General features: G+C 38.7%; 4 protein-coding genes across 8 annotated transcripts in view; 1 reads left to right on the forward strand and 3 right to left on the reverse strand.

The window, feature by feature from the left end:
• The window catches only part of stag2b (STAG2 cohesin complex component b), a 28,148-nt gene extending 20,080 nt beyond the window's left edge, over positions 1-8,068 (reverse strand). For 2 of the 4 annotated variants that reach the window (XM_081611768.1, XM_081611765.1), the window contains exons 1-8: positions 7,793-8,060; positions 5,755-5,884; positions 5,313-5,394; positions 5,067-5,210; positions 4,869-4,965; positions 4,689-4,765; positions 4,354-4,558; positions 1,847-1,998 (exon numbers count right to left, since the gene is read on the reverse strand). In XM_081611768.1, the coding sequence (XP_081467894.1) occupies positions 1,847-1,998; positions 4,354-4,558; positions 4,689-4,765; positions 4,869-4,965; positions 5,067-5,210; positions 5,313-5,394; positions 5,755-5,798 (801 nt within the window). In that variant the 5' untranslated portion in view covers positions 5,799-5,884; positions 7,793-8,060. Of the gene's footprint in view, positions 1-1,846; positions 1,999-4,353; positions 4,559-4,688; positions 4,766-4,868; positions 4,966-5,066; positions 5,211-5,312; positions 5,395-5,754; positions 5,885-7,447; positions 7,719-7,792 lie in introns of those variants that run through there. The other 2 variants (XM_081611766.1, XM_081611767.1) reach the window with 2 other exon arrangements.
• A 434-nt stretch (positions 8,069-8,502) lies between these two features.
• On the reverse strand, positions 8,503-13,327 carry xiap (X-linked inhibitor of apoptosis). 2 transcript variants are annotated; one of them, XM_008419604.3, is made up of 7 exons: positions 13,160-13,327; positions 11,832-12,120; positions 11,176-11,728; positions 10,968-11,067; positions 10,762-10,840; positions 9,719-9,758; positions 8,503-9,434 (listed from the first exon to the last, which is right to left on the reverse strand). In XM_008419604.3, exons 2-7 carry the CDS (start codon positions 12,066-12,068, stop codon positions 9,241-9,243), a joined length of 1,203 nt encoding a protein of 400 aa, XP_008417826.1. In that variant the 5' UTR covers positions 12,069-12,120; positions 13,160-13,327; the 3' UTR covers positions 8,503-9,240. The 2 variants fall into 2 exon arrangements, with proteins under 2 accessions (XP_008417826.1, XP_008417827.1); XM_008419605.3 differs by lacking the exon at positions 13,160-13,327 and adding an exon at positions 12,628-13,138.
• A 2,471-nt stretch (positions 13,328-15,798) lies between these two features.
• psmd10 (proteasome 26S subunit, non-ATPase 10) lies at positions 15,799-20,301 on the reverse strand. The gene is made up of 5 exons (XM_008419603.3): positions 20,062-20,301; positions 19,871-19,969; positions 19,609-19,755; positions 16,470-16,636; positions 15,799-16,311 (listed from the first exon to the last, which is right to left on the reverse strand). The coding sequence occupies exons 1-5, from the start codon at positions 20,173-20,175 to the stop codon at positions 16,158-16,160; spliced, it is 681 nt and encodes a 226-aa protein (XP_008417825.1). The 5' UTR covers positions 20,176-20,301; the 3' UTR covers positions 15,799-16,157.
• A 570-nt stretch (positions 20,302-20,871) lies between these two features.
• nxt2 (nuclear transport factor 2-like export factor 2) lies at positions 20,872-23,253 on the forward strand. Its single transcript, XM_081611771.1, has 4 exons — positions 20,872-21,041; positions 21,241-21,327; positions 22,447-22,591; positions 22,684-23,253. The coding sequence occupies exons 1-4, from the start codon at positions 21,027-21,029 to the stop codon at positions 22,866-22,868; spliced, it is 432 nt and encodes a 143-aa protein (XP_081467897.1). The 5' UTR covers positions 20,872-21,026; the 3' UTR covers positions 22,869-23,253.
• The last annotated feature ends 2,179 nt before the right edge of the window (positions 23,254-25,432 follow it).

Genomic DNA, 25,432 nt, shown 5'->3' on the forward strand with positions numbered 1-25,432 from the left:
CCGATATATCACATGTCACATTTTTGTCTTTCTGGAAATGTTGCTGAATATTTTCTTTCGTGATCAACAGCAGGATAGGAGCCACATTAGCAAGCAATGCCATTACAACTAAATGGAGTGGTAATGTTTAGTAATGTTTAGCTTTTCTAGCAGCTCTACCACCGACTGAGTTACAGTTTTGATCTGGAACAAAAAAAAACCTTCATCCAGTCAGCAACAGGCTTTTATAAATAGGATCACTCTCTACTTCCTGGTTGATCAGAACACTAGCATTTTTTTTTTCTTACGCCTCTAAACTGATTGCAGATGTAAACAGGCACTTCAGCACCAACGAAAGAGCCGCTGATGGAGATGGACAACCAATCAAAACGTTGAACTCCTGAATTAGTTTTGTTCATAATCTGCCTAGTTCATGGCCAAAAACGTTTCCAAACTGGAAATTAAAAACATTTATCCAAGTGAATGCAGTATTTGAAAGAAATACTCCAGATGAAAAAGACCTGTCTGTAGTTTCCTGGCTGGTTTGTTATGTTGCTTCAGTATTTAGTAGCCGACTGAGTCGTCACGTAATTTACACCATTTTACGCGGTGAAGCTAATATGTACCCATACAGCATTAGCTTGTATCCTCCAGGTGATTTACTGCTTCACTGTGGCAGATGCAGGAGTATTACCGACCTTCTAAAGTTGCTGTTAAACATCAGTGTTGTAGCGTTATCTTGTAGCATTAGCGCAGCCTGCATGCGGCATCGTTTAGCATTTCATGCCCCGACCCACAATGAATCACACATGGAATCACCCAGAAAAGTTGCTGAGCCTGGTGGTAGGGGAGCTAAGGAAGTCCACCAGCGATCCGCCGAGTTTGTGTGGTAAAATTATTAAAAGCCAACAGGAAATTTAACGAGGTAATGATGTAGTATTGACGTTACTTAAATATTTATTGTATTAAGTCTTGTGTTTTCCCAAATCCTAATGATCCGTTTAGTAATGTTTTGCTTTTCTAGCGATGCTTGGTTATTTATCCAAGTGAATGGAGTATTTGGAAGAAATACTCTGCATGAAAAAAGACCTGTAACTTTACCAAATAGCAAAAGTGGCCACAGAGCCAGAACATGGCGCATATATCTCACTTCAGTGATATATATGCGCTCACTTCAGTCTCACGCTCTCAAAGCAAAACTCTAATGCGCGACTACAACTCAGCCGGTTTATGGATGCACTTTTGAAAGTTCTCGTTGAGCGTGCGCGAGCAAATCCCAAGGTGAGGTTTTTATACTTGACACGTACGTTGGCGCCCGAGCGCCCAGTTCAATATATCAATTATAAACCTAGCTGTGTGGCCACACTTTCGAGGTTCAGGTTGAGTGTACAAGAGCAGAGAAAGGGTAGAGGCTTTTATGGTTTACATTTACGTTGGTGCAGTATTTCCTGAAAAGACAACCTTCATACTTGCACACCTGCTCTGGACGAACACCTTCCAAATAGACATATTGAGTGAAAGGTGGCCAGCTGTAATCCACACCTAGGTCAGTGTGTCAACTATAAACCTAGCTTAATCAATCTTTACCATCACTGTTTGTGGTGTATTACAAAAGAATTGAATAAACAAACAAGTGACGTTTAGCGTGACAGGGCAAGTAAAGTCTCCCATGCTTAAAATGGAGGAAACCCAAGCACAAAATACATGCAAAACGAAACAAGGTGTAACATTAAAAAAACTGTTTACTATTCTATTGTTTTTCTATTCTGCTGGTTCCTCTTCACCAACAACTACTATTATTACTACTATTATTAATTATATGGTCTTATACAACATTCTAAACACCTTGTGAGTCTGCAGTGCTCACCTCTTTACGCTTTTGAAGGAGGAGCTCCAGCCTGTCGTTTGCTCTTTTAGCAACCATTTTATTCCTCTCTGCTTCATACTGGCGCTGGGTGTTGTCCATGTTAATGCTCAGGTTTAGAGCTACATTCACCAGGGCTGTCATCAGCTTCATGGCTGTCAGGAATGACAAAAATGACGAGACAAAAGTTGATGCAAAGCGATGCGTGTGAACCGATGCAAAAACACCAAAACTCTTTCTGTACCACGCCAACTGTGAACCATGAAACACCTCGTGTTTATGAAAGGACTTACAACTTACAGATGCACATAGAAAAAACTGGTGACTGAACTCAGGCCAATTTTCAGTTCAATTGGCTTGGGTCGGTCAGACACTCAAGAACGGCATCTTCCCCCCCAAATCACTACACTAAGCTCCACCAGGTTGTGCTGACAACACTTTTCAGTGTGGAAGTTTAAAGAAGTGATTTTTAAAAGAAGTTGGCTACTTTCAATGTCAACTAGTTGTTTAAAGGTTATGTTAGACATAACAGAGATGTAAGAAAAAAAAAAGGAAGTTGTAATTTGTACAAGAGTGAGAACATCAGCAGATAGCACTAAGGCTGAGTGTATTATAACAGTGTTTCCATGTTGTGTTTATGAGTGTCAGTCGTTGTCTCTAGAGGTAGAAGTTTAAACTTTTGGGATATCTATACCGTATTTTCCGCACTATAAGGCGCACCTAAAAATCTTCAATTTCCTCAAAAGCCGACAGTTCGCCTTATAATCCGGTGCGCCTTATATATGGACCAATATTGAGCCACAACAGGTCTAGCAACTATGGTAAGCAGCCGCTGACTTCATTTTCCCCTGTAGAAGAAGAAGTGCGCGGTGCATGCTGAGATAGTTGTCAGAACGCTGGTTTGTTAATAAAGTTTTATAACACATTTAAAGCCAGGGGGGCGGAGGGGCGGGGGAAGAGAGACAGAGGTTGCGATGGCAGCATGTCAGTTGGTCTGTGTTACCCAGAAAGCAGTTGGGCACAGTATCGCAACACCAATACCGTGAGTAAAACAACGACTGGGGCAGACTACTATATAAAGTACTCTGGGACTACTTCTTTACAAATGTGGATGTGTAATAATAGAGTACGGAACAAATTGGCAACCCAAACTGAAGCGTCTATTCTATGCGCCTTATAATGCGGTGCACCTTATATATGAAAAAAAGTTTTAAAATAGGAAAATACGGTACATTTAAATACATATACCACTGCTTTTGTTGCTAAACTGTACAAACAGCTAAAAGAAAAGAAGATGCTAAAGCAGGTTCAGAATGTGAACTCCATAATTATTTTTGTGTTAATCCAGTAGTGCCAACAGTTGGTCACCAACATGTTCTGCATATTTTAGACGTTTCTTTGGTTCTGCAAGTGTGAATCGAATGAATGGGTCATTAGCAGGCTCCAACAGAACTTGACGGTATGATGAGGAAGAGTTAATTAAGTTATTTTAATCAGCTGCAGCAGGGTCACGGTCTGTGTGACTGATGTTAAGACGCCCCGGCTTTAAATGTTAGTAAATCCCTGGTTTACAACATCTGCTTTCATACACCAGGTGAGACGTCTTCCCTATTCTTATGCAAATAAGAGTTGACTAATAGTGGGAGAAAGAAAATATTCTGAATGTTAATTTTATATGTTTTTCATATTCTACTCAATAAAAGAAATCAAAATTGTAAAGATTTTTACTCCATATTGACAAGTCAAACCTTTACAGAAACCAGAGGAAAAAAACTGTCAAAGACTTTGGTGCAAAATGTAAATAAATCAGTTCCTACAAAAGAAAAAAAAAGCTTAATGTAGGGAACTTGTTGCTTTGGTTTTCTTTTCTTTTTTTAAAATGGCTGTATAAGTATTGCAGTTTCAATCATTTCAATAATCAGGTCAACATAAACCAAGTAATACATTTAACCTATGTTTTAATGTTATGTGCAAATAGATTTCTCTCAGTATGATCAGAAATGTCAATCTGTTTATTTTCTCTTTGTTGACATTTCAAGTAATAAAAAAAAACTAACTAAAAACAAAAATAGTTAAAAGATTTTTCTACATTTTAAATCCAGTAAAGCAAAGTTGGTCGATCTTAAACAAACATCAACCAACATCATGTACTGTGATGCACTTTTAAGGTATAACAAAAAGGCTTGGGGACATACGAATTAATGCATTATGGGGATGATCTAAATTTTGCTTTATTTTTAGTCAGAAACTGGACTTCAAACTGCGTTTTACATCAAAGAAGCTGCAGCTCATTGTTTTTCCCATGCATTAACAGTCTTTAAAACAAAGGAAACAAAAATCACGAGACCAGACTATTTTAAACATCAACCAGAAAAAGCCTGACTGGTGCATCTCTGCTTCTGTTTCATCACTTCAGTTTTTAGAAGAAACTAATTTCACTGTAGCAAAAATCAAGCTTACTTGCAATAAAAAACAGAAATGAAAGCTTTTTTTTTTTTTTTTTTACTTACCTGCCAGCGTTGAGGTGTGTCTGAAGGCTCGGACTTGGGAATCTGATAGTCCAGTGAGGAGGGAGATGACCGTGTCCATCATGTACTCATCATAGATGATACTGTATTGACACTGACGCACTAGCACAGAAATGAATTCACAAAAGCTTGTTTTGAACTTTTTCCACTGGGGCCCGGCTATGGTGAGAGGATAGTCGCCGCTGTCCTACAAGGGAGATCAGGAAAATAAACACTTAAAAAGTACAACGGAAAATCTGTTTTCTGCTAATCTTGGGGGGAGGGAGGGTGCGGGGGGGGGGGGGAGAACTATAATAATGATATCTGAGATGCTTTACCTCATCAAATTCCTCTGTCATTCGTCGAATGATCTCAGAGTTCTGCATATTGCGAAACATTTCTCCAGTCACCACGCCTGACAGATAAAGACTAGTTAGAGCACATTTGACTACGCTGCCAAAGGGAGGAATAATTTAGGAAACGTTCATTTGGCATTTAATGAATTTGAACCAACGTACCTTTACATCCTGAGCACTGGATGAAGAAATTGATGAGATCTAGCAGTGCAACATCTCTGTCATGTTTGTAGGACTCAATCCACTCATCAACAACAGACTGGGGATGAAGAGGAATAAATACATTTAAAAACATTAAAATAAAGCCAGAAAACAATAACTATCATTGTTCTACTATTATATACGTTGTTGTTCTTTTACCTGCATTGCACTCCTGCCCACTTTCACCACCTCGAACAGCATCATGTTTTCCATGCCATTCTCCTGATGGTGGCCATTTATGCGGCCTGCTCCCTTTCCACCTTTGCCTTTCTCCCCTGCCGCCTTCTTCCCTTTCTTCCCACCCTGCAGAAAGCACAGAGCACCAAAATGAGGTACGTTTACAAATAAAACTCTACACTTTTGCTAATATCTACTGAAAAATGTCCTTATTTGAGCTTTCCGTACCTTTCCTTTAGCTGTAGTTCCACTTCTTCCATCAGGATCCTCAGAGAAGTCTGTGTCTGAGGAGAATCTGGTATCTGTGTCCCTGGCAGAGGCAGAAAAAGTAACAGATTAAACATTTATATCAACTTCAACATGGCCTGCAGGTTTGGGCTAGTCACCACTACAAAGACATACCAAGGTTTTAAAAAGTTAGTTTCAAAACCCACTAAAAACTCCCAATCAAATTGTTTCTAAAGTTGCATGCTGTGCATTAGCTCTTAAAACCAAATCACTTGCGATTCATCCCTGACAATAACCGAATGTAGCTTTAAAACTGAATTTGGTTACATGGTTGCTATTATACAGTGGAACTGTAGTGTACGTTATTATTTAGTGAACATCATACACCAGTGCAGTCAAATTGTGTGTGTGTATATATGACAAACAAGAAGTAGTTACTTACTGAGGGTAGGCGAACTCTGGTGGTATCTCTGGTGCTGCTATCATTTCTGTAACATCTTCTGGTTAACGTCAACTTTACAACTGACTTAAGATTATTCTCAAAAAATGAGACGGGGGAGGTTGCATGTGACCTAGAAAATAGTAAAAAGAAAAAAAATCTAGTTATGCAATATTAAGAAACACTTCAATAAAAAGCATCAAATTAATAGAAAACTATAATGTGATAACATTAATCGGTCTCTGTAGAGAGAATCCAATAGTTGGAGGGGAGAGAAAAAAAAAAGTTTCACATGGTAACAGGGGGCGGACACAAACTCTACTGTCATGCTTGCTGTCCTCCTATTGGCTGCTCTTTCCTCGGTTCCTGTGGTTTTCGGACAACGTCACGCAGGCAAGCAGAGAGTTTCGTCCTCAAAGACCAAATATGGTGCTGTCCATTCCGCCCCATACATATGTAAACCAATCAAAGGGCAGGCTCAACATCAACAGGCCACAGAGAAAGCACTGCACGGTTGTGAAGTAGACATCCATACATATCACCTTGAAAAGTAGGCAGAACTTTTTAGGTGTTTTATTTATTTTTTTCTAACAATGCAAAGAAATGTAAACGCTTCCTTTGCAATGAAGGGGCTGGAATTAAAACGCCAAGAGAGACAAAATGTTCTGTCCTGGGAACAAACTCCACCCGTGCAATTTGCCGCTCTGGGAGAAGGTCCAGTGCAACTTACATTAGGTATAGAAATTACGTAAACAGAATCTGAAAAATTTAATGAAACGATTGGAATTAACTCAATTAGAAGATCTCGATGTTCTGCATGCGCAAAGCGGCGCTTATGACAAGATATGTTCCTTAGAAAATACGAGTAAACATCCAAAGAAAAAAAAAAGGAAACGAAAGCGCAGGGCAAACTATTGAAAACATGCGTTTGGTAGCAACTTATCTTAAAACAGTATTTCTTCAGGTGTTACTATTAAGTGCGTTTCCCCGCTCGTGATGGGCTCGTACCTGACAAGTCGACACGGTTTTATGGGTGTAGACTGAAAAAGTGGCGCCAAATCGGGCTGCGCCGCTTATAAAGTTGTAACAGAGAAGCAACAGAGTATCATGTCGAGAGAGGCGAAGCCTTGAACCAGGTCCATGTGAATGGAGGCTAACAGCGATTTCAAAAAATCACCGTCTCAATTCCCTCCAACCACGCCGACGCAGCTGCGCTCTTCGTCGGCTCCTGTCAAAATTGACACCGGTGCGCCGCTGGTGCTAGCGCCACCAGCTAAGGAACCGAGGATCTCGGCGTCTTTTCCTCGACGTCAGCTAGTTGAGATCTGATGAACTAAGCATGCACGACTCGGCTAAAACTAGCTGCTTGTTGTCGAGCAAGCAAGGCGGCGAACATTTACGAAGTATTTCAGACAGATTTTCCACCTAAAACCTCGTTCGCTACGTCTGTAAGACCACATCATAACAACAAAACAACGTAAGCTCTACTGTACTAGCCTAAGCTAAAAGAAAATTAGCCAATACACAATGACGCTAATCAACCATTTGTACGTGAGAATACAGTCCGTTTTTTCCACATAGCACTTACAGACAAAATGTGTCCCAAAGTAAGCACATATTAATAGTTAAACTGCATTTAACAAGCGGATAACAAGCACCGCTAGTTAGCCATGTTAACAGCTAGCGCTAGCCTTACCTAAAAAAAACATCACGTCCTTGCGTCCTCCATCTTGCCTCGGGAGTTCCAGTACCGTATTGCATAAGCACCAAACACTTTGTTTACAAATAAATTGCGGGTAAATGTGCACATAAAAACAATAGAGCGCTTTTTTATGTCACAAATTGTGTAATTTCAGCAGTTGTGCCGAAAATTAACTCCGCTAGCCAGCTAGCGACCAAATTAGCTCTGTACCGCGAGCTAGCGCAGCGACTCGGTACAGGCAGACATCCGCGCTCTGGGCTCCTCCACAGCTAGCCTGGCTAGCAAAATACAAATCAACTAAGTTCCACATAGCTCTCCGCCATTTTACAGCTAACTTACCTTGTTGTAAAACGTAGTCGGGGCACAATCGTAACTTTTATTATTCTTAACCAGTCTCTCGCCCAATCCCGCTACAAATCTGTTAAAAAAAGAGTTTAAAAGTCGCGGTCAGAGGCAGTTTCGGACGTTCTCTCACCCCGCTCGCTCCGTAGTTCGGTTTGTTGTTTCGACGACCTAGGAGGAGGAAATCCTGGTGCAGAGCTACCACCTAGCGGCCACATCGACCTCTTTAGCAACAAAGCCGATGGCCTGACATCTAGTGGCCACCGATAGGTACTGCACCCGTATTTTAACGCGGGTAAGGAATAAGGAAATTTAAAGCGCACAATTGAACAGAATGGACAAATAGACAGGCTTTTAAAACTGATTACACCTATTTTAAATCAGTAAGACTGGGTATTTACTGGATCACCTGTATCACCCCCTTTAAAATAAGGAGTAACAAACCAGAATTTTAAAAGGTACACCACAATATTAAGAATATACAAAAATATCACAACTCGTCAATTTGCCATCAATTAATTTTGCTGACCTCACGTCTGCACTCCAGTCAGAGTAAAAGGTCAGTTTATGCCAATAAGCAGCTTTAATGAATTTGCTGCCCATATTATATTGAAGCATCTAAATTTCAAATCTCATGTGTGTTCAAATCAACATAATCTTTCCTATTTGAAATTGAAGCTATAAAAAAAACAAAAAACAAATGCAGCTCAAGTCAAATTATTAAAGATTTATTTAAGTTACAGAAAATATTGCATGATGAAAAATTGACATCTTCCAACATCAAGACATTATGATCAAATCCCATTTCAGGCTGTGCATTAGGAATGAAAGTGAATGAAACCCCTCAGACGCTTCACTTAGGATAAAGCAAAATTAGAGTCATCACACAAAACTAGAGAAAAGGAAGAAAACCATGTTTGCCCAAAATGTGTATTTACATTCATGTCACACAGATTAAAACAAAGACACAACAACACGCTATACATAAAATATACAGCTATTTACTATACAAGCGACTGAAAATATTGGTTTCTTAAAATATATATGTATAATTAAAAGGCATTTACAACATTAAGTATATTACAGGGCATCTAATATACATGTATTATGAAACTAGTACATTAATTTGTTTCACAACCCCTCATGCATACATACATATATATATATACACACACGCTCACACACACTTTTTTAGGCCAACAAGGTGCTGAAGCATAGTTTCCTTATGAGTGGGAAAAGAGGAAAACACAAAGCCATCTACAGGTAGTCAAACTGTCAGTTAAAAAAAAAAAAAAAAAAAAAAGTAATGACCACCTTTTTTGTTGCTATTCTTAGTGAAATCTAGAAATTCCCACCTAGAACAACTTACCTACCACACCTGCTTTAAATGATAACATTTAGAACATAAAGCAGCATCCATGATAGACAGCAGCTTGTATTTTCCCTTAACCGATGTAGGTTTTGATTTTTTGTGAAATAGCTCCGCAGCAGATCGGACACTTGACGAGTGACTCCGAGCACTGCTTGCAACTGACCAGATGACCGCAGGGGATGAAGACGATGCAAATATCTCTGTCCATGCAGATTTTGCACTGCTTTTCCCTCTGCAGCTTCATTAGTTTCTCCATTGGGTCCTCGTCTGAAAGAAACAGGTTAAAGAAATTATACGATGCCCAGCTGCTTGCATGTAATTCTACTACAAATCATTAAGTTCTCTGTTATACAAAAAGAGAAATGCACAGAATTGTAATAACAGGGTTTCTAAATAAATTTTTTAAAAAAGGATGGTAATTTTAGAGTATTTTCTACCAACAGTCATTATTGAAGAATCTAATTCATTTCATTGGATAGTACCAATCTAGTTTTTATGTTTTCAATTCATTTTCGGGCTTTCTAATTAAATTACAATATCCAAATAATTACCTTCTTCCCTGGTTGAAAATCCATTCTGATGACTTGAAGCCTAGGAGAAAAAACAGGGAGTCATTTTCAGCACATGACTGAATTAATGCAAAGAAACAACAATAGTGATGCTGATAATAATAATAATAAACATTCGCATACACAAACAGATGCAAGAATCAGTCATTCATTTTGTTTCAAAAAGAACACGCTAGAAGGCATCAATGTTATGCTAGTAAAACACGTAGCATAGTGTTCAGGAATGTTTTACAACAGCTCAAAGTTATGAATGACAGCGCGTTCCAAGTCACTCATAGTGCTAACCAATAGCATTAGATACGCATAAAAAAAAATGTACAAGGTTTACTAAAACCCAACTCCAGCAACAAAAGTTGCATTTAAAATTAATATTACAGTATTGTTAATATTTTCCAATCCAAAATTTCATTCTTTGCCCAACTCAAATTTCAAGGTCTTGGGACATCTAGGAACAAAACATGCATCTACTTGACTTTTATTATCTATATATTTCACAAATCCTGAACTAGCGTAATGCTTGTTAGCATCCACTGGACAATGTGGTAAAATTTAACCAAAATTTAATGGTGTTTGGACCAAATTTGAGCACCTTTAGTGAAAAATCTAGGCCCGAGTTATCCTAATCTCTAAAGCACAATTGTGATACCCGTTTTTAAATTTGTTTTTGCAAAAATATTTAAAAAAAAAATAGAAATCTGCTTCGTATTAAGAACCAAAGGTCCAGTTTAAAATCATGAACTAAGAAAACCTAGACAATAAAATTTAGTTACTGACTAGTTTATAAATTCTGACAGTAACTTAAAAACCTAAGTTGTGATGTGACAAATCGAAACTGAACATAATTTATAGATCTATTAACATGAAAAGCTTTATTCCTTAGAAATTCAAACCTAGTTTTTTTGACACCGTCATAGAATATAAGCTCTGGAAGTCAGACATTTGTCATCAATGAGTGTCTTTTTCCTCATAAATTTATCCAAACATGACAGGTAATCAAACATAAAATGGAAAAAAAAAATACTCACAGCACTACTTTGTTCAATTCCTTTGAGCTGAATGCTGTTGACAAAAGCAGCTCCCTTTTCTTCCAACAGGAAGCTGCATCTAATCAAAAGAGAGAGAGAAACAAAAACATTTAAGCATCAATAGAAAGACAGCAACAATAATATCCATGTGGATGGACTGTAGGTATACAACCAGAAAAAAATAAGCATTTAGCATTAGCATTTACCCTGGGTATTCTTTAGCATGTTCTTCCCAGGGGTCTTCATCAGGCTGCCAGCCTTTTAAGCCTCCATCACAACGGAAGCATAACACCTGGTCTTCCTGCCCTAAAAAAAAAAAAAGAAAAAAAAAAAAGACAATGCCAACATTTCTATGTTAAAGCCATAATAGCATTTAAACACTTTCTCTGTTCCCATTTCATATCTGTGCTCTACCTGTGCTGTAGAAACCAGCTCTCGCGAGCCTCTCGTGGTCGACGGGGTGCCGAACATGAGCGAAGCTACTGAGCCTCCCCTCGAAAGTCTCCATATTTCTCCCCCGGTTCACATTTTGATCTTCCCACATCGGCTCATCTGCGTTGTCCAGCAGCGGGTTGTTCCCTACGTCGTGGCCGAGGATGAAAAAGCAGTTGGGAAAGTGAGTGGCGTGTTCTTCCCAAGGGCGGTCTCCGTTTTCCCAGTTGTTCAGCTTGTTGCCGCAGCAGAAGCACTCCACCCGGTCGGCCTGTCCCAAGTAGTAGAAGCCGGCTTGAGCCAGGTCTCTGGGTCTTACGGGCGCAGTGGAGGGCCAAGAAGAAAAGGTGTCCAGGCGGGCCTGTTCACTCTTCATGTGAGGTATCCTGGGGTAGAGGGTCTCGTCGACCACTTCACCAGTGGAGACTCGGTACTGCATATCTTCTGCAACTTCGTCGTAGATGAGGGGGGTAGTGTAATTCGGCTTCATGCTGTTTGGGTGGGAGCACACGAGGAACCGGCATGATGGAGAAACCTACACAGGCAAGAAACATATGATTACAACATGAAAAATGAGACAAAAAAACAACAACAAAAAAACACAAGTTGTTCTTACTGTAACCAATAAATATATTTACCTCCTTGTGCCTTTGCACAGGCGTGTCTCCACTATGCCAGTTCTCCACAGTCTGATTGCAGCTGAAACACTGGACGCGGTCTGCGTCGCCGGTGAAGTAAAAACCCGCCCTCGCCAGCCGTTCGGGCGGGACTTGTCGAGCCAGGGTGGATCCCCGGAAAGAATGGAAGCGATTGTCAAACTTTGAGAAGTCAGGACAGTCTGACTCCAAATTGCTGTATTCGCCTTGCTCAGACATAATTGGGCGAGGAAATTGCTGGGTGGGTAAAAGTTTCAGAGGGGCAGGATATCTGAGGAGGAAAAACAGAAAGTGTTGGGTAATATGTAAGCTTTGAAATGGGTCCTTTAAGAGAGGCAGCCGAGCGTTTATCACATGCAGACGCTGAATAGACCATGTGCGGGATGGACATTCCAAAGGGAGTAACTCATGACTCCATTACAAGACAGTAATAATAACTTTTCTCAAAGGGCGACACTGAGCACTGAGGGGTAACTCAAAACACGTTTCGTTTCCAAGAACATAGATGCAATTAGTTACCATGATGAGCACACAACATATTTTATGGACAGAATGGTACACTGTGTTCTTGACACTCAGGAAGTGGGCAAACATGTTAGGAATTCATGGCAACAATTTAATTGCGTAATCAGGGTGGCTTTAATTGCAACTACCTTGTTGCCATACCGGTGTGGACATGCCTTTAAATCATGATGTGAAGGTCAAACCTATTAATTATACACAAGCATTGATCAGTTTGGGGATGGTGTGAAGCTGCTGTAAAAGGCGGCGTGTTTACTTTATTGATTGTGATCTTTGTACTGCATACGTGTCGAAATTCCTCCCAAGAAAACTGTGATCAGATCAGGAAGCTCGGTCGGCAACACGATTAAATTCTCACGGCTTTTTCTCCCGCTCCACCACCTACGCTTTATTAAAACTGAAAGTGGAAACTTTTAAAAGGTACTTTACCACCATGTGCCAGTAAACGCACGCCCACATTTATGAATGGACATTAGCTTTAAAACTGTTTTAATTTTAAAGTCGGAGAGGAAAGCAAACTTGATTACCGTCACCTTAATCCCGTTCCACGGGACATATTACACAAACTCTGAATCATGTGAAACAAAGCAGAGTATCCTCTTAAAAGTATTCACAACAATGTGTTCAGTTGAAGTTCTCAACTGAAGACTTTAACCTTGGCTCCCGTTTCTAATAGTGTCCTTTAAACCGGAGTGTCAACCAGCAGCTATGTTTGCTAGTTAGATTAGCACGATGCTACTTTATGCAAATACGCAGTTCCGCATCGGTAAGAAAATCTCAATATCTACCTTTTTCACGTCTTTGGGACGGGTCGGTAATTTCTTACTTCAATCAGTCTTAATGATATCACCACCCACAGCGAAGTACTATGACTGCTGGAGGCCGTTTATTTTATAACCCCTCTGTTCGTGTCGTGTGGAACAAGATATGCAGTTCCTCCCTTTCCAGAGCGCAGCAGCGTGATGACGTCACGAGACACGTTTGAATGGAATTTTTATGCTTTCACTATTTTAAGCGAGATGTGACCTCACTCAAAATATGAGAAAAATGTTTGGCAAAGTTTGCATATAATTGAAAATAAAAAAATATATATAAAGAAATTCAAACAGAAAAACGCATTATGTAGATTCACTATAAAGTGACATAAAATAGTGATGCACAGATCGCAATTTGGGTCGATATCGATAACCAATATTAATATTACAACTATGGCTGATAATCAATATTTACCAATATTGTTTACATATTTCACTACGCTTTTGAAAAAATTACCACACCACTGGCTTCACCACAGCGTCTCTGTTTCAGTTAAACAGTAACTGTATTTAATCATATTTTCAAATGTGATATTTATGAGATGTTTCAGAGTACACCTTTACTAAAATTGATCAAATTAACAATTTCAAAAATTTAGACTGTTTTGGGGGTGTTTAAACATCAGTTGAAATTTATCATGACAACAATCAATCTAAATCTTATTGTGACAAAAGAATATCATGATAAATGGTAAAGGACATGCTAAAATGTTCACCCCTATTACCCTACCCCTCCAGAAACAAACAGCAACAAGATGGAAGTAAATATTGGTTGATAATATCGGCCCAATATTATCCATTGGACCAATACCGATATGGTAAAAAATACAATGCAGGGGTGTATCACTGCAGAGTGTTGTAAAGTGAGTCTGTGAAATATTTAATAAGACAAAACATTAACAGTTTTTTTTCTGTTTCTGAATAAAATTATTTGAAAACAGCTTTTTGCATCGTTTAGGTCTGAAAATAAAACTTGTTTCATGATGTAAAATATTTAAGCATGATGACAAAGACACCGTTTTACACCAATGTATATTTCAGCCCTCTAACAGAATCTGAGTTTATTTAAATTTGACCATGCAACTTACACAGATTTAGTCCAGTTATATAATTTATAAAAAAGTATATAAGAAAGCTGTACTCTTTCCTCTCCTTTCAAATTCAAACAGTAGTTGTAGATTTGTCCGTGCGTGTGGGGGGGACGATTCTTGACATCTGTGTGAAACCAGCACTTGCTGTATACATTTCACTGAGATGACTTCATGAGTTATCTCAGAACAAATAGTTTCTGTTACAGGGAACATTCACAGCATACTTACAATTTTTTTTTCATCACCACACTTTCATGCAAATGACTGTAGAAACAGATTTGTGGTGGCCATGAGGTTGAAATCGATGAGGCAACACCCATTTTGTCACCGGCCAAAAATCATTCATGGCCGTTTCCCACTAACGCCTGTTTGGCATGGCCTGACTCAACTATACATGGTTATAAGGGTCTTCCACTTATTGCGATAACTGATTATGTTTGAAAAACCTTCATAGTTATTACTGGTACGACAGGTATCGAAACTCCCGCTGTTCAAATCACAATACGTCCATTGTCTACCAAAACTGCTCTTCAGGTACAGCCTTGATTAAAAATGTTTAGGTACCAGATTGTATTAAAACAAAAGTACAAAATAAAGAATTTTTTTTTATTCTAATGTTAAAACGATACATTGGTTAATAGTTATTACTGTAGTTTTACTTAGAACATCTTTGTTATTTTGATTCTAATGCAGATTTATGCAAAAATGTAGAAAGAAAAACTGCACACGGGTGGGAGCATTGGGACCATGGCAAAAAATATGACACTTTTTGACATTGTGTCCCTTACAGAGTAACACAAGTCTAACAAGCTGACATAGGCTAGTAAGTTAGTCATAGCTTGCCAGTTGTAGTTTCAGCTGAATTTTGTTTGTTTTTCTAAGCAAAAATCAATAAAAAAACAGAAAAAGTGTTAAGTCATCTTTTAGCCAGCTGGTCAACAGTGCACAGCAATAAGAGGGAGAGGGACAGCATTATCGGCCATTACTCTTTGCGTCTAAGGAAAATGGCATTCATGCTGGCATTTCTCTCTGAACGAAAGGGAACCACAGGGAACACTGACAGAAAATATGCGGTCCTGAAACCAAAACTTAGCAAAACCACAGGATGCTTGAACACTGGTGATGAATGAAACCTGCATTTACTTTTCAAATTGTAAAGTACGTTTTATTTTTAAGCTACGGCTGTGTTTGATAAGAGATTTAAAGACAGAAAGACAATAAATTTCGATAGTTTCCACTGCTGGGTGGTCAGAGATTGGATTAATTGAGTATGAATTTGGACCAAAATGGATCAAATTGAATAGATGTTTGTTGTAACTTCGAACTTACTGATGTGTTTAAGGTCAACCTTGACTTTAGAAGCTGTGCTGCAAGTCACTTGGAGTTAAATTATGACTTTGCTGAACAACAAACTTAAGACAATATCCTTTAGAAAAAACCCTTGAAGACGTTTAAAAAAGAATGGCACAGAGCCATGTGCGACTCCACTACAAAATAAAGTAATAAACACTGAGGACAAAAAACAGTCAACAAAGTCACTTTTTTTTTAATTTAGGTACAACAAATTTATTATAACCAGATTTCATCACCACTTGACATTTCGTTTTTGCCATTTCTACACTTTAACTTTCACAGAAAACACTCTGTGCTGCTGCAAAAACTGTGCTTAGACACGTCAGTCTCTAAGCCCCAACAGGAGGTACTGATCAGCCTCAAAAACAGTTCAACCGCTTTTCAACACCAATGCCCCTTTCACATGTCACCGGCCAGACCAAATAACAACGGGCCTGCTCAAGAAGGACTGAGTGAGATGATGGTTTTCATCGGGATGCGACGGTAGCGGTTTGAACCAAACCACGACCAGCAAGTCAGTGAAAGCATCACCCCTCCACAATCCGGCGGAGTATGTTCCCCAAGCTGCCCTTGGCCAACTGGAGGGGGGTCTTCTCCTCCTTGTTCTCGATATAAATGCTGGCACCGTGTTCTACCAGCAACTTGGCTGCTTCCAAACGCTCTTCATCACACGCAAGGTGGCTGTAAGAGGAAAAAATATATAAATTGGTGCCTTTATGTTTTCATAAAAGTCAGGTAAAAACTTCTGCTGATGACCTATTGGTCTGTCAACATGTTACGGCTTTCGTTCTACACATTTAAATTGTGACAATTTTGGACAAATGCGTTTGCACACGTACAGCGCCGTGTTGCCCTGCGAGTCCTGGATGTTTGTTGAGGCACTCTGCTTGAGAAGCAGCTGGATGAGACGGTAGTTGCCCTTGGCCGACGCTCTATGCAGGGGAGTGGAGGCCAACTTGTCCGTAGCATTGGGGTCCGCTCCATTTTCCAGCAGCATCAAGGCGATCTGCAAACAGGGGACAGAATTGTCTCGCACGCCAGTCATGGGTAACCCCGTTTTAAACTTTGCTTCCCCCTAAACGTGAAAAGCCCATTTCCTCAACTGATGTTTCGGCGCCCACAAGGGTTTCTTTCGATGGCCACTTCCTAGAGGAAATTTTAACCAGCAGCGTAGGATGTGAGAGCAGAACTATAAGGTGGCTTGGCCGAGACCAATGGGAAACTATACGAGAAGTTTTCCACTGGCACTAATGGAAAAAAGTACCTTTTGTAACGTCACTAATTTACTCAACTTACTTTCTAATGTTTGTTTGTTTAAGACGTCGGAAAATCGTTTGGAACTGGAAGGAAAACTTTACAATGTTTTGCTACAAAAATTATTCCAAGTCTTTTCGGGTGAACATCTGAACATCGATTTTCAAGTTCTGCAGATTTCTCACTGGATTTAGGACAGGACTTTGACTAGGTCAAACTCTAAACTATTTTAGTGTATTTATATGAATGTTTATAGAGTAATTCTCCTATTCCTGCTGCAGCAGGAGAATATTTTCCAGCCCTTCGCTAAAACCATACTATTTTTAGCTCTGCCTACCACATCACGATGCTGCCACCACTGACTCACTGCAGCATTGTGTCCTCAGGATGATGTGGAGTGTTGGTTTATTTTGGTCTCATTTGATCGGAGCACTTCCTTCCAGAGTAACTGCTGGTTCCTCTAAATCCCAGCAGGATGTCGTTTGGTTTGGCACACTTCCATATAGGCCAGATTCTCTTTAAATGAACAACTAACATGGCTGTGGATCTCAGCAACTCTCCCGGTTACCACAAGCTGCCTGTTCCTCTCCTGGCTTGTCATTTTGAGATTGTGGCAATGTATTGATAGGTTTTAACTTTTATTTCCGGACAAAGGATCAACGTCATCTCTTTACTGTGTGCATTTGTGGCATTTATTTGAACCAACACAATGCTATTTTTACTTGATTTTCTTTTCTTTTTTTTTTGTTTACCGATTGCTTTCTCTACACACTCATCAGTTCTATTAGTGAGGAAGGACAGGAGAATTAAATATTTCAGCTGATTCAAAACAAACAAAAGTGAATATATTTCAAATGTCTGAGTCCTCATTGTTCAATTTGGAACTGATTTTTACAATCATTCCCCATCACATTCAAGACTTTCAGACGGCACAGTGACCTGGTGGAACTGTAATCTGTTCTACACTGAACGTTTCAATCCCAGAGAGAACGCCTTCCATTTAAAACTGTGAGAGTTTTAAATTGTGTGTTTTTCTCTTGTGATTCTTTAAAATGCACCTAAGAGTAAAGGTTACGTGTCGTCTTCATTCCTGCATTACAAATTCCCACACAGTTCACATTACAAAGGTGTGGTTGGACTACCTGCATTCTTAACGCAAACATAATAAAGGCTGCTTTGTTCACTTCATACACTGCAGTGATGAATGGATACAGTTTCACACCTTACAATGTGAATTCAAAAAATTCATACTCATATCTAAAACATTTTATCAGTCTGTATCTCCTCTTTCAAGTGCTTCCTGATGTAGCAGAATGATTACAACATGATGAATGCTTACAGTCTCATTTTGTTCCTGTATAAAATAGCTCTGACAGGTTGGCGCTTATTTAAAAAAACAAACAAAAAAAAAACAACCAAGTAGGCAAAACAAAATGTTCAGAACTCGTGTTTATAATATGCAAAAAGAAGCTAAATAGATGTTTTTCTCACTCTTTCTTTTAAGTGTTGACTTTTGAGAACTTCACTATCCACAGTGACACTTTAACAATATTTGGATGATACGATTTACAACATTTAATTCTCAATTGGGACGAATAAAGTATTTGAATTATACTGAATTTCCCTCACATCCTGATTAATGGTTGTGGTTAATCATAAGAACTGGTGCAAGGAGATCTATATCAGACAAAGCTGTAAATTCACTTCAGCAGTAAAGTGATTAATAAGATTATTTTTGACTCCTGATGGGTGAGGATCCTGAATCATCAGGGACTTAACCCAGCCCAGCAGTAACTGGGCTGGGTTACATTTTCATACACAAATAGAATATCTTTCAAATTACTCCTAAATAAAATATTTTTACTCAAAACAAGAAAAAAAAAAACCCAACAGAATAAGGTTGTTATAATTACATCATTGCTGTATTTTTACCACAACAAAGTCGCTATGATTTAGGAAATGTACAGAGAATAAATGACACCTTTTACTCTAATAATCAATTTCTCTTTATACTTCAAGAATGTATTTCTATCCCATAAACTTTTTCCACCAACTTAATATACCTTATTAGCGTTGTATATGACAGATCAACAAAGTATCGTGTATTCGTGAAGTGGAAGAAAAATAAAATTTAAAAACAAAAACTGGAAAAGTAGCAAATATAAAACTTGTGGATCAATTGTAAATCTGTTAACGGGATCATTAACAGTCATGCACTCAACCAATCTTGCGTTTGTGGAGGTGTAGCAAAAAGAAAGTCTATAATGAAAGAAAACGATCAACTTCAAGCTGAACAACCATAAATGGACAGCCAGAGTTACAATACAACAATTTAGAGTAAAGCTTTTTCCATGTCTTGAGTCCAGATGTAAACCCAATTAAGAATATGTGGCCAAACTTTAAAAAAAAAAAAACAAATAAATACATGCTGGTAGTGATGCACCTCAAGTGGCAAGAGGCTTATATACAGCATTTGGCTCAAAATGCATGCCACACTTTTTGGACTTTTGTTGAGAACCACTTCAGTTATTACTCTACTTTATGTTGATCCGTCACACCCAACCCCAACAAAAACTGACCAAAGCTGCAGCTGCAGCAAGACTGCAGATGACCAAATGTGACAAGATGAAGAATGGAAAGTCATAAAATTACCCTCCCATACACATGGAGTCTTTCGCATACTTTTTTTTTTTTGCAACTGTTTTTACACAAACGACACTGTACCTCGTATCTGTCTTTAGAGGCGGCATAGTGCAGAGGGGTGCATCCATTTTGATTAACTGAATTCAGCTGGGCTCCACTGCCTATCAGAGACCTCACTATGTCCTCTCTTCCTGCAGATGCAGCAATGTGCAGAGGACTCCATAGGGCCTAGGGAGTGGATAACACATCACACTGAAATAACATCCATTTGCGTCAGCTTAACGGTAACACGTCACTTGGGAGGACGCGGAGAGAATGCATCACAATTTAAAGCTTAGCTCACATCATCCTGCAGGTTGACCTCAACCCCCAGGCTGAGTAGAAACTCCACGATGTTGGTGTGTCCAGCAGAACAAGACCAGTGGAGAGCGGTCCTACCGTCCTGAAACCACAGACAGCTGTCATTAGCTCCATTCCCTCTCGAGTCACAAATGATGCAGCCCGACAGAGCACATAAAGGCGGGGGACGCTGACCTGATCCGTTTTGTTGACAAGTGTTTTGTCGGACAGCATGGACTGTTTTAATTTGTCAAACTGCCCGCTGAAGGCTAAATTGCAAACCTCCACGTTAGACACGGAGCTCTCCATCACTCAAATGTGTTTGAATGTGACGGTAAAGTTGTTGAATCCTGTGCGGGTGACCGAAGATGTTGCGTTTAAAAGCTGGAGGATGACTCAGGAAATTATGAGCTTCACATCCGTTGTGGGTGCACGTCGGTCTCTTCAAAATAAAAGTCCGCAACTGCTCAAGCCTGATAAGACGCTGATCTTCTACACGCTTGTCGTTTTACTAGTCGTGTAGGTAAATTTAATTTGACAAACGTAGAATGCATCAGTTCTACATTTATAAATGTATAATTTCTTAGTCATAATTGTTAATTATTCCTCGTGAAACCTATTTATTCATAGAAACATTAGTAATTGGGTCAGGGAGGCCTCCAGGGTGGGGGGTGGGGGATTTAAGGAGTGACCAGATGGCAGCCACTGATAATTGGTCTGTAGCATCCAAACCAAGACACTATAATAAAAATATATACTTAAGTATATTCTTATAAAGAAAATTCAAAAATCTTTGCAAAACTAAACACAATTGATCAAAAAATAAATGAATAAATGAAGAGAATAAATAAATAAAATATCATTCCTCAAAGATTTTTTTTCTACATTTTTTAAAAACAATTGTCAATATGTTTAAAAGAGAATTTACCGGTACCCTCGAACCATCCCCCTCTAGGTGGCGCTATTGAATTTTGCTAAATCGACAGCACGCACATCTTATTTTGGTAGTCACGAGATTTACTAGGCGGAAGTAAAACATGTAAGATGGACGCACTGTTAGCTGAATAAATCAAACAGGGAAAAAGAAGAATATACAATTAATACGTATAAACTCTTACTTTTTCCCATTGTTATTTGTTTCGTTCCATATATGAGCAGACATGGCGAGCACGCTGGTAGGTTTATCAACATGTCTACAAGTTTATTTTAATTTCTTTTTAGCCAAACCGCTAACTAGCTAGCTGTTTTCCTGAGCGCGTGCTCCTATTTTAAAAAAAAAAAAAAATTTCTTTGACAAGTCAAAATTTTGTTTAAGTATTAAATTCATTGTGCTTATTTACTTCTTACTGTATTTACTCCGCCTCATTTCTGTAGGATTTCCGGACCCATGCTGACCAGTCTTGCAGATATGCCGAGGAGTTTGTTAACATTTACTACGACTGTGTGGACAAGAAAAGGAGGGTGAGCATTTTGTTCCCAGAATGATAAATTCAAGCATGTTCCCTCGAGTTACATTGCACCTTGCATGCTGACCTATGGGTATGTTTCAGGTGGGAAAACTGCAGTCTAGTAAAATCTGCTGTTACTTGGTTCCCTCAGTAGGGAGCAGTGGTATCCACTACACATCTTTGTTCCAGATCTGTTAACAGACAAACGGACAAAATCTTTGTGTAAAAAGAAAAAAAAAACCCCATTGAAATAAGTTAATCTTTTGTTGCTGTGTTGTTTCACACCAAAAAATGATAAAAGTTCCATTTACATAAGCTCTCATTTAACTCCTTTTTATCTTTTAGGATAGCTTTACAAGTTTACAGCAGGATGGATACATTTTTCCTCTTAGCACAATCTCGTAAAATTATTTTTTTAAACTGATTTAGGTCTGGGGAGTGAAATGGCAATGGTAGAAATTTTTTTTGTCTATGATTAACTATTTCTGTGTTTAAATTTGCCATATTTTGAATCATTTTCTGTTTAACATAGTCCAACAGATTTTTATTTGAAATCTCCTCAAATTTCAAAGAGTTGCTGATGGTACACCCTCTATTAATGTGATTTGCACACTTTTTATAGTCCCTTTTGAATCTCCAAAAAACTCACATTATGTATTATGTATGTATGCATTATGGTAGGGCAGGAATTTATATTTTCAGGCGTGGAAAATGCAGCTTCTGATAAACATGGCTCCTCACCTAGCCTAGTTGCTTAAAAGACTCTGTGCCCCACCAGATTTATGCTTATGAGGAAACAGGAAGTTATAAATTGCTAGTTAGATGTTCATAAAAATCGTAAAATTTAAAATGTGTCAATTATAAGTGTGCTACTGCTCAATTTGTTCAAAAAAATCTTTTTGCACTGAATAAGTGTGCTAATTTATTGGATGTGGAATATAAATGGCTATTATAGTCACATAAAAAATGTAATAAAATTCAATAGCAACACAGACAACCAGTGGTTCAGTCCTGTCTAATTTTTTTAGCGTTAGCTTGAGATTACCAACGCTTTCAGACCCAGTCCAGCAGAGGAGACCGATTTCTGTTTAAAGATGGTGGCTGCTGTTATTGACTGACCTGTGCGTTTCAGAACCTGACCCGGCTCTACCTGGACAAAGCCACGTTGGTGTGGAACGGCAATGCGGTCTCAGGACAGGACGCTCTGGGAGAGTTCTTCGAGTCGCTGCCATCCAGCGAGTTCCAGGTTCAAACTCTGGACTGCCAGCCGGTTCATGGTCAGCGAAGTTTAAATAATTTTAGGCAAAAAAAAAAAAAATGTAATCGCAACAAGATAACGTAACATCCTCATAACATTATCTTTTCACAGAACAAGCAACCCAAGGCCAGACCACGTTGCTGGTAGTGACTGGCGGGATCGTCAAGTTCGAAGGGAACAAACAGCGATTCTTCAACCAGAATTTCCTCCTCACAGCTCAGGCCTCACCAAACAGCGATCAGCCCGTCTGGAAGATCGCCAGTGACTGTTTCCGATTTCAAGACTGGAACAGCTGAGCCTCGTCTCCTGTGTTTATAAACTCGGACGCTCGGCAGAAGCTACGTTATCGTGAGGCTTTTGTACTTTCTGTAAAGTAAAAGTGTACAAATTGAGTGCCAATAACTTTATTTCGAAAAGTTATACGCGACAGCAAAGAACCTTGAAATGTTTTAATTTCAAACTTTTGAAAATTACTGCAAAAATTCAAGATGCATAGCAGCCTGAATTAGGATGATTTCTTTGAGTGTGATGATAATGCAGATTCGTTTTCCCACTGTGATCAGTGTTCTGTCAGAGTCTGTATTTCTCATCAAAAACTATCTGTACTTGGATTTACACTTTGACTATTAATATTGTGTTTGGAGAAAAAATGTGCACAAAATAAAGTGCAATTTTATATTATTATTTTTGCCGTCCTTAATTCTTCAACGTTTTCTACTTTGCAGGGCATTATAACTCCAGCTCACCTCAGCTGTCCTGGCATTTATTTTATTTTATTTTATTTTTTCAGTGTTCTAAGAAACTAAACACCAGTTTCCTCTGTAATGGATTGCACTGAAAATGCTGAGGAAACAAACCCAGACTTGTGAGAAAACCCACAATAGCAGTGCTTGTCCTTTGCCAGAAAATGCCAGGAACTTTTAGTAAAAAAAACAGATGGTTATATATATATATATATATATATATACTGCTCAAAAAAATAAAGGGAACAATTAAACAACACAATATAACTCCAAGTAAATCAAACTTCTGTGAAATCAAACTGTCCACTTAGGAAGCAACACTGATTGACCCGACGAGGGTCCCCGTTGTCAATCAGTGTTGCTTCCTAAGTGGACAGTTTGATTTCACAGAAGTTTGATTTACTTGGAGTTATATTGTGTTGTTTAAGTGTTCCCTTTATTTTTTTGAGCAGTATATATATATATATATATATATTATATATATATATATATATATATACACACAAAATAAAATAAGCTCTTTTTGGGTGTAAAAATTGTAACTTAAAAAGTTTAACAAACAAAATGTAAATTTTGTGTTATACACTTAAACGTTACTGACATTATCTGGAGTCGTTATTCACAGGGAAAGATTGAGTGATGTTAAAAATTATTTAAGAATTAATTTTAAGTAAGTATTTTTAGATTGTAGCTTACGTATCTTAGACTAATCAATTTGAAGAGACGCATCAAGTTTGAGTAATCCACAGTAGTCCTGAATTTTGTACTATGGTGATCTCTGATTTTAGCACCAACATTTCCTCATTTTATAGTCTCACTTTTTGTTGTAATATTTCAGATTGTTTACAGATAATTGTGTTGAATTTGTAAATAGATATTCAGTCCATCATGTGTTCTTAGCTTAAAACTTTACAAAAGCTCAGATTTTAGCCCACAACTATCAGCTAGCCTTACTTAAGTAAAATCACAACAGGATTGTGTTGCCACCAGTGAAGAGTTTGACTAATTAAGCAGCAGGATTTGTAACAAAGAAGCGGCTTCTGTTAAAAGAAAACAAAATTTTAAAGTTTCTTCTCAATGTCAGAATTATCCCTCTGATTTCACCGCAGACGCTCCATTCCAAGTCATGAGTCAATACCAACGCATCCTGTTGCATCGATGTTTACGGTAGCCTCTGATCCGAGGGAGTGGGCTTGTAAACATTTCCATGAATAATGGAACATCTCCCAAAAGCAACAATCCAGGCTTTATGTAGCGTCTGAGTATTTTCCATCATGAGGCAAAAGATCTAACAGACAACGCTCCAAAATCAGAGCATTAAAATTCGGTGACCATCTTAGGAAATTTCCTGAGTAATAACTTCTCTTGGAAGTCGGGCCCAGTTCTCAAAAATTTAAACGGAAGCCAGCGAATTACTGGAACCCACAGGCATTAGGAAAAGACTTGGGCCACCAGTGACATAGGAATTTCCACAAAAAAGAAACACAAACTATTCCAACTACTCTGGAGACATGTACAAAAGAAATCTACCAAAATAAAACGGCATCACTTCCAAAACACCTGATAACTGTACAGCTCAGCCTGTTTGTTCCTGCTCAACGCTCCTGCTTACCGTTCACCTTATCTGGTCCACACAGTTTGTTTAGACCAAAAGATAGAGCAAGTTGAGCTTTGCTTGGAAAAGTGTGCCAGCGGTTTCTCAACATTCAATTGATAGTACGCACACTCTGCGAATTCATCAACATTTTGCCCTTTTGCAACCAACGAGAACGACGCATTTAAATATGTCAGGTCGACACGACCTGACACGTGGTTGTGAGGTGGAAGCAAAATGCTATGTGGTTAATTATTTTTAATTTTATTCGGCAGCAATGCACATATTTTCAGTCTCCCTGCGTCAATGCTTTTGTAATGGAAAAACGTATAATGTGTGCCTCAACCCTCTTCTGCTTTAGTTATTTCTGCATAGTCTTATGAGATTGGTCAAGCTGCTCTCAAGACTTAGTGTCATATAACAGCAGCTCCTTGATCCTGGAGACCATCTAGTGTTACTTCCCCTAAGTAGAACTTTAGCATGAAAGAACAAGCCCCTATGCTCAACAATAGACAAATGGCAA

This window comes from Poecilia reticulata, chromosome 10 (genome assembly GCF_904066995.2).
Source record: "Poecilia reticulata chromosome 10, P_reticulata-male-v2, whole genome shotgun sequence".
Lineage (NCBI taxonomy): Eukaryota > Metazoa > Chordata > Actinopteri > Cyprinodontiformes > Poeciliidae > Poecilia > Poecilia reticulata.

What these genes read in the sequence shown, in the direction of transcription:
- psmd10 (XM_008419603.3), bottom strand. Translation starts at nt 20,175, where the DNA reads ATGGAGAGCTCCGTGTCTAACGTGGAGGTTTGCAATTTAGCCTTCAGC. An exon ending in AGGTCAACCTGCAGGATGAT is followed by an intron (nt 19,756 to 19,870) that starts GTGAGCTAAGCT and finishes TCCACTCCCTAG; the next exon opens with GCCCTATGGAGTCCTCTGCA. An exon ending in TCGCAGGGCAACACGGCGCT is followed by an intron (nt 16,312 to 16,469) that starts GTACGTGTGCAA and finishes TTCCTCTTACAG; the next exon opens with CCACCTTGCGTGTGATGAAG.
- nxt2 (XM_081611771.1), top strand. An exon ending in GTGTGGACAAGAAAAGGAGG is followed by an intron (nt 21,328 to 22,446) that starts GTGAGCATTTTG and finishes TGTGCGTTTCAG; the next exon opens with AACCTGACCCGGCTCTACCT. An exon ending in GGACTGCCAGCCGGTTCATG is followed by an intron (nt 22,592 to 22,683) that starts GTCAGCGAAGTT and finishes ATCTTTTCACAG; the next exon opens with AACAAGCAACCCAAGGCCAG.
- xiap (XM_008419604.3), bottom strand. Translation starts at nt 12,068, where the DNA reads ATGTCTGAGCAAGGCGAATACAGCAATTTGGAGTCAGACTGTCCTGAC. An exon ending in AGCTGGTTTCTACAGCACAG is followed by an intron (nt 11,068 to 11,175) that starts GTAGAGCACAGA and finishes TTTTTTTTTTAG; the next exon opens with GGCAGGAAGACCAGGTGTTA. An exon ending in ATTTTCAACCAGGGAAGAAG is followed by an intron (nt 9,435 to 9,718) that starts GTAATTATTTGG and finishes TGTTTCTTTCAG; the next exon opens with ACGAGGACCCAATGGAGAAA.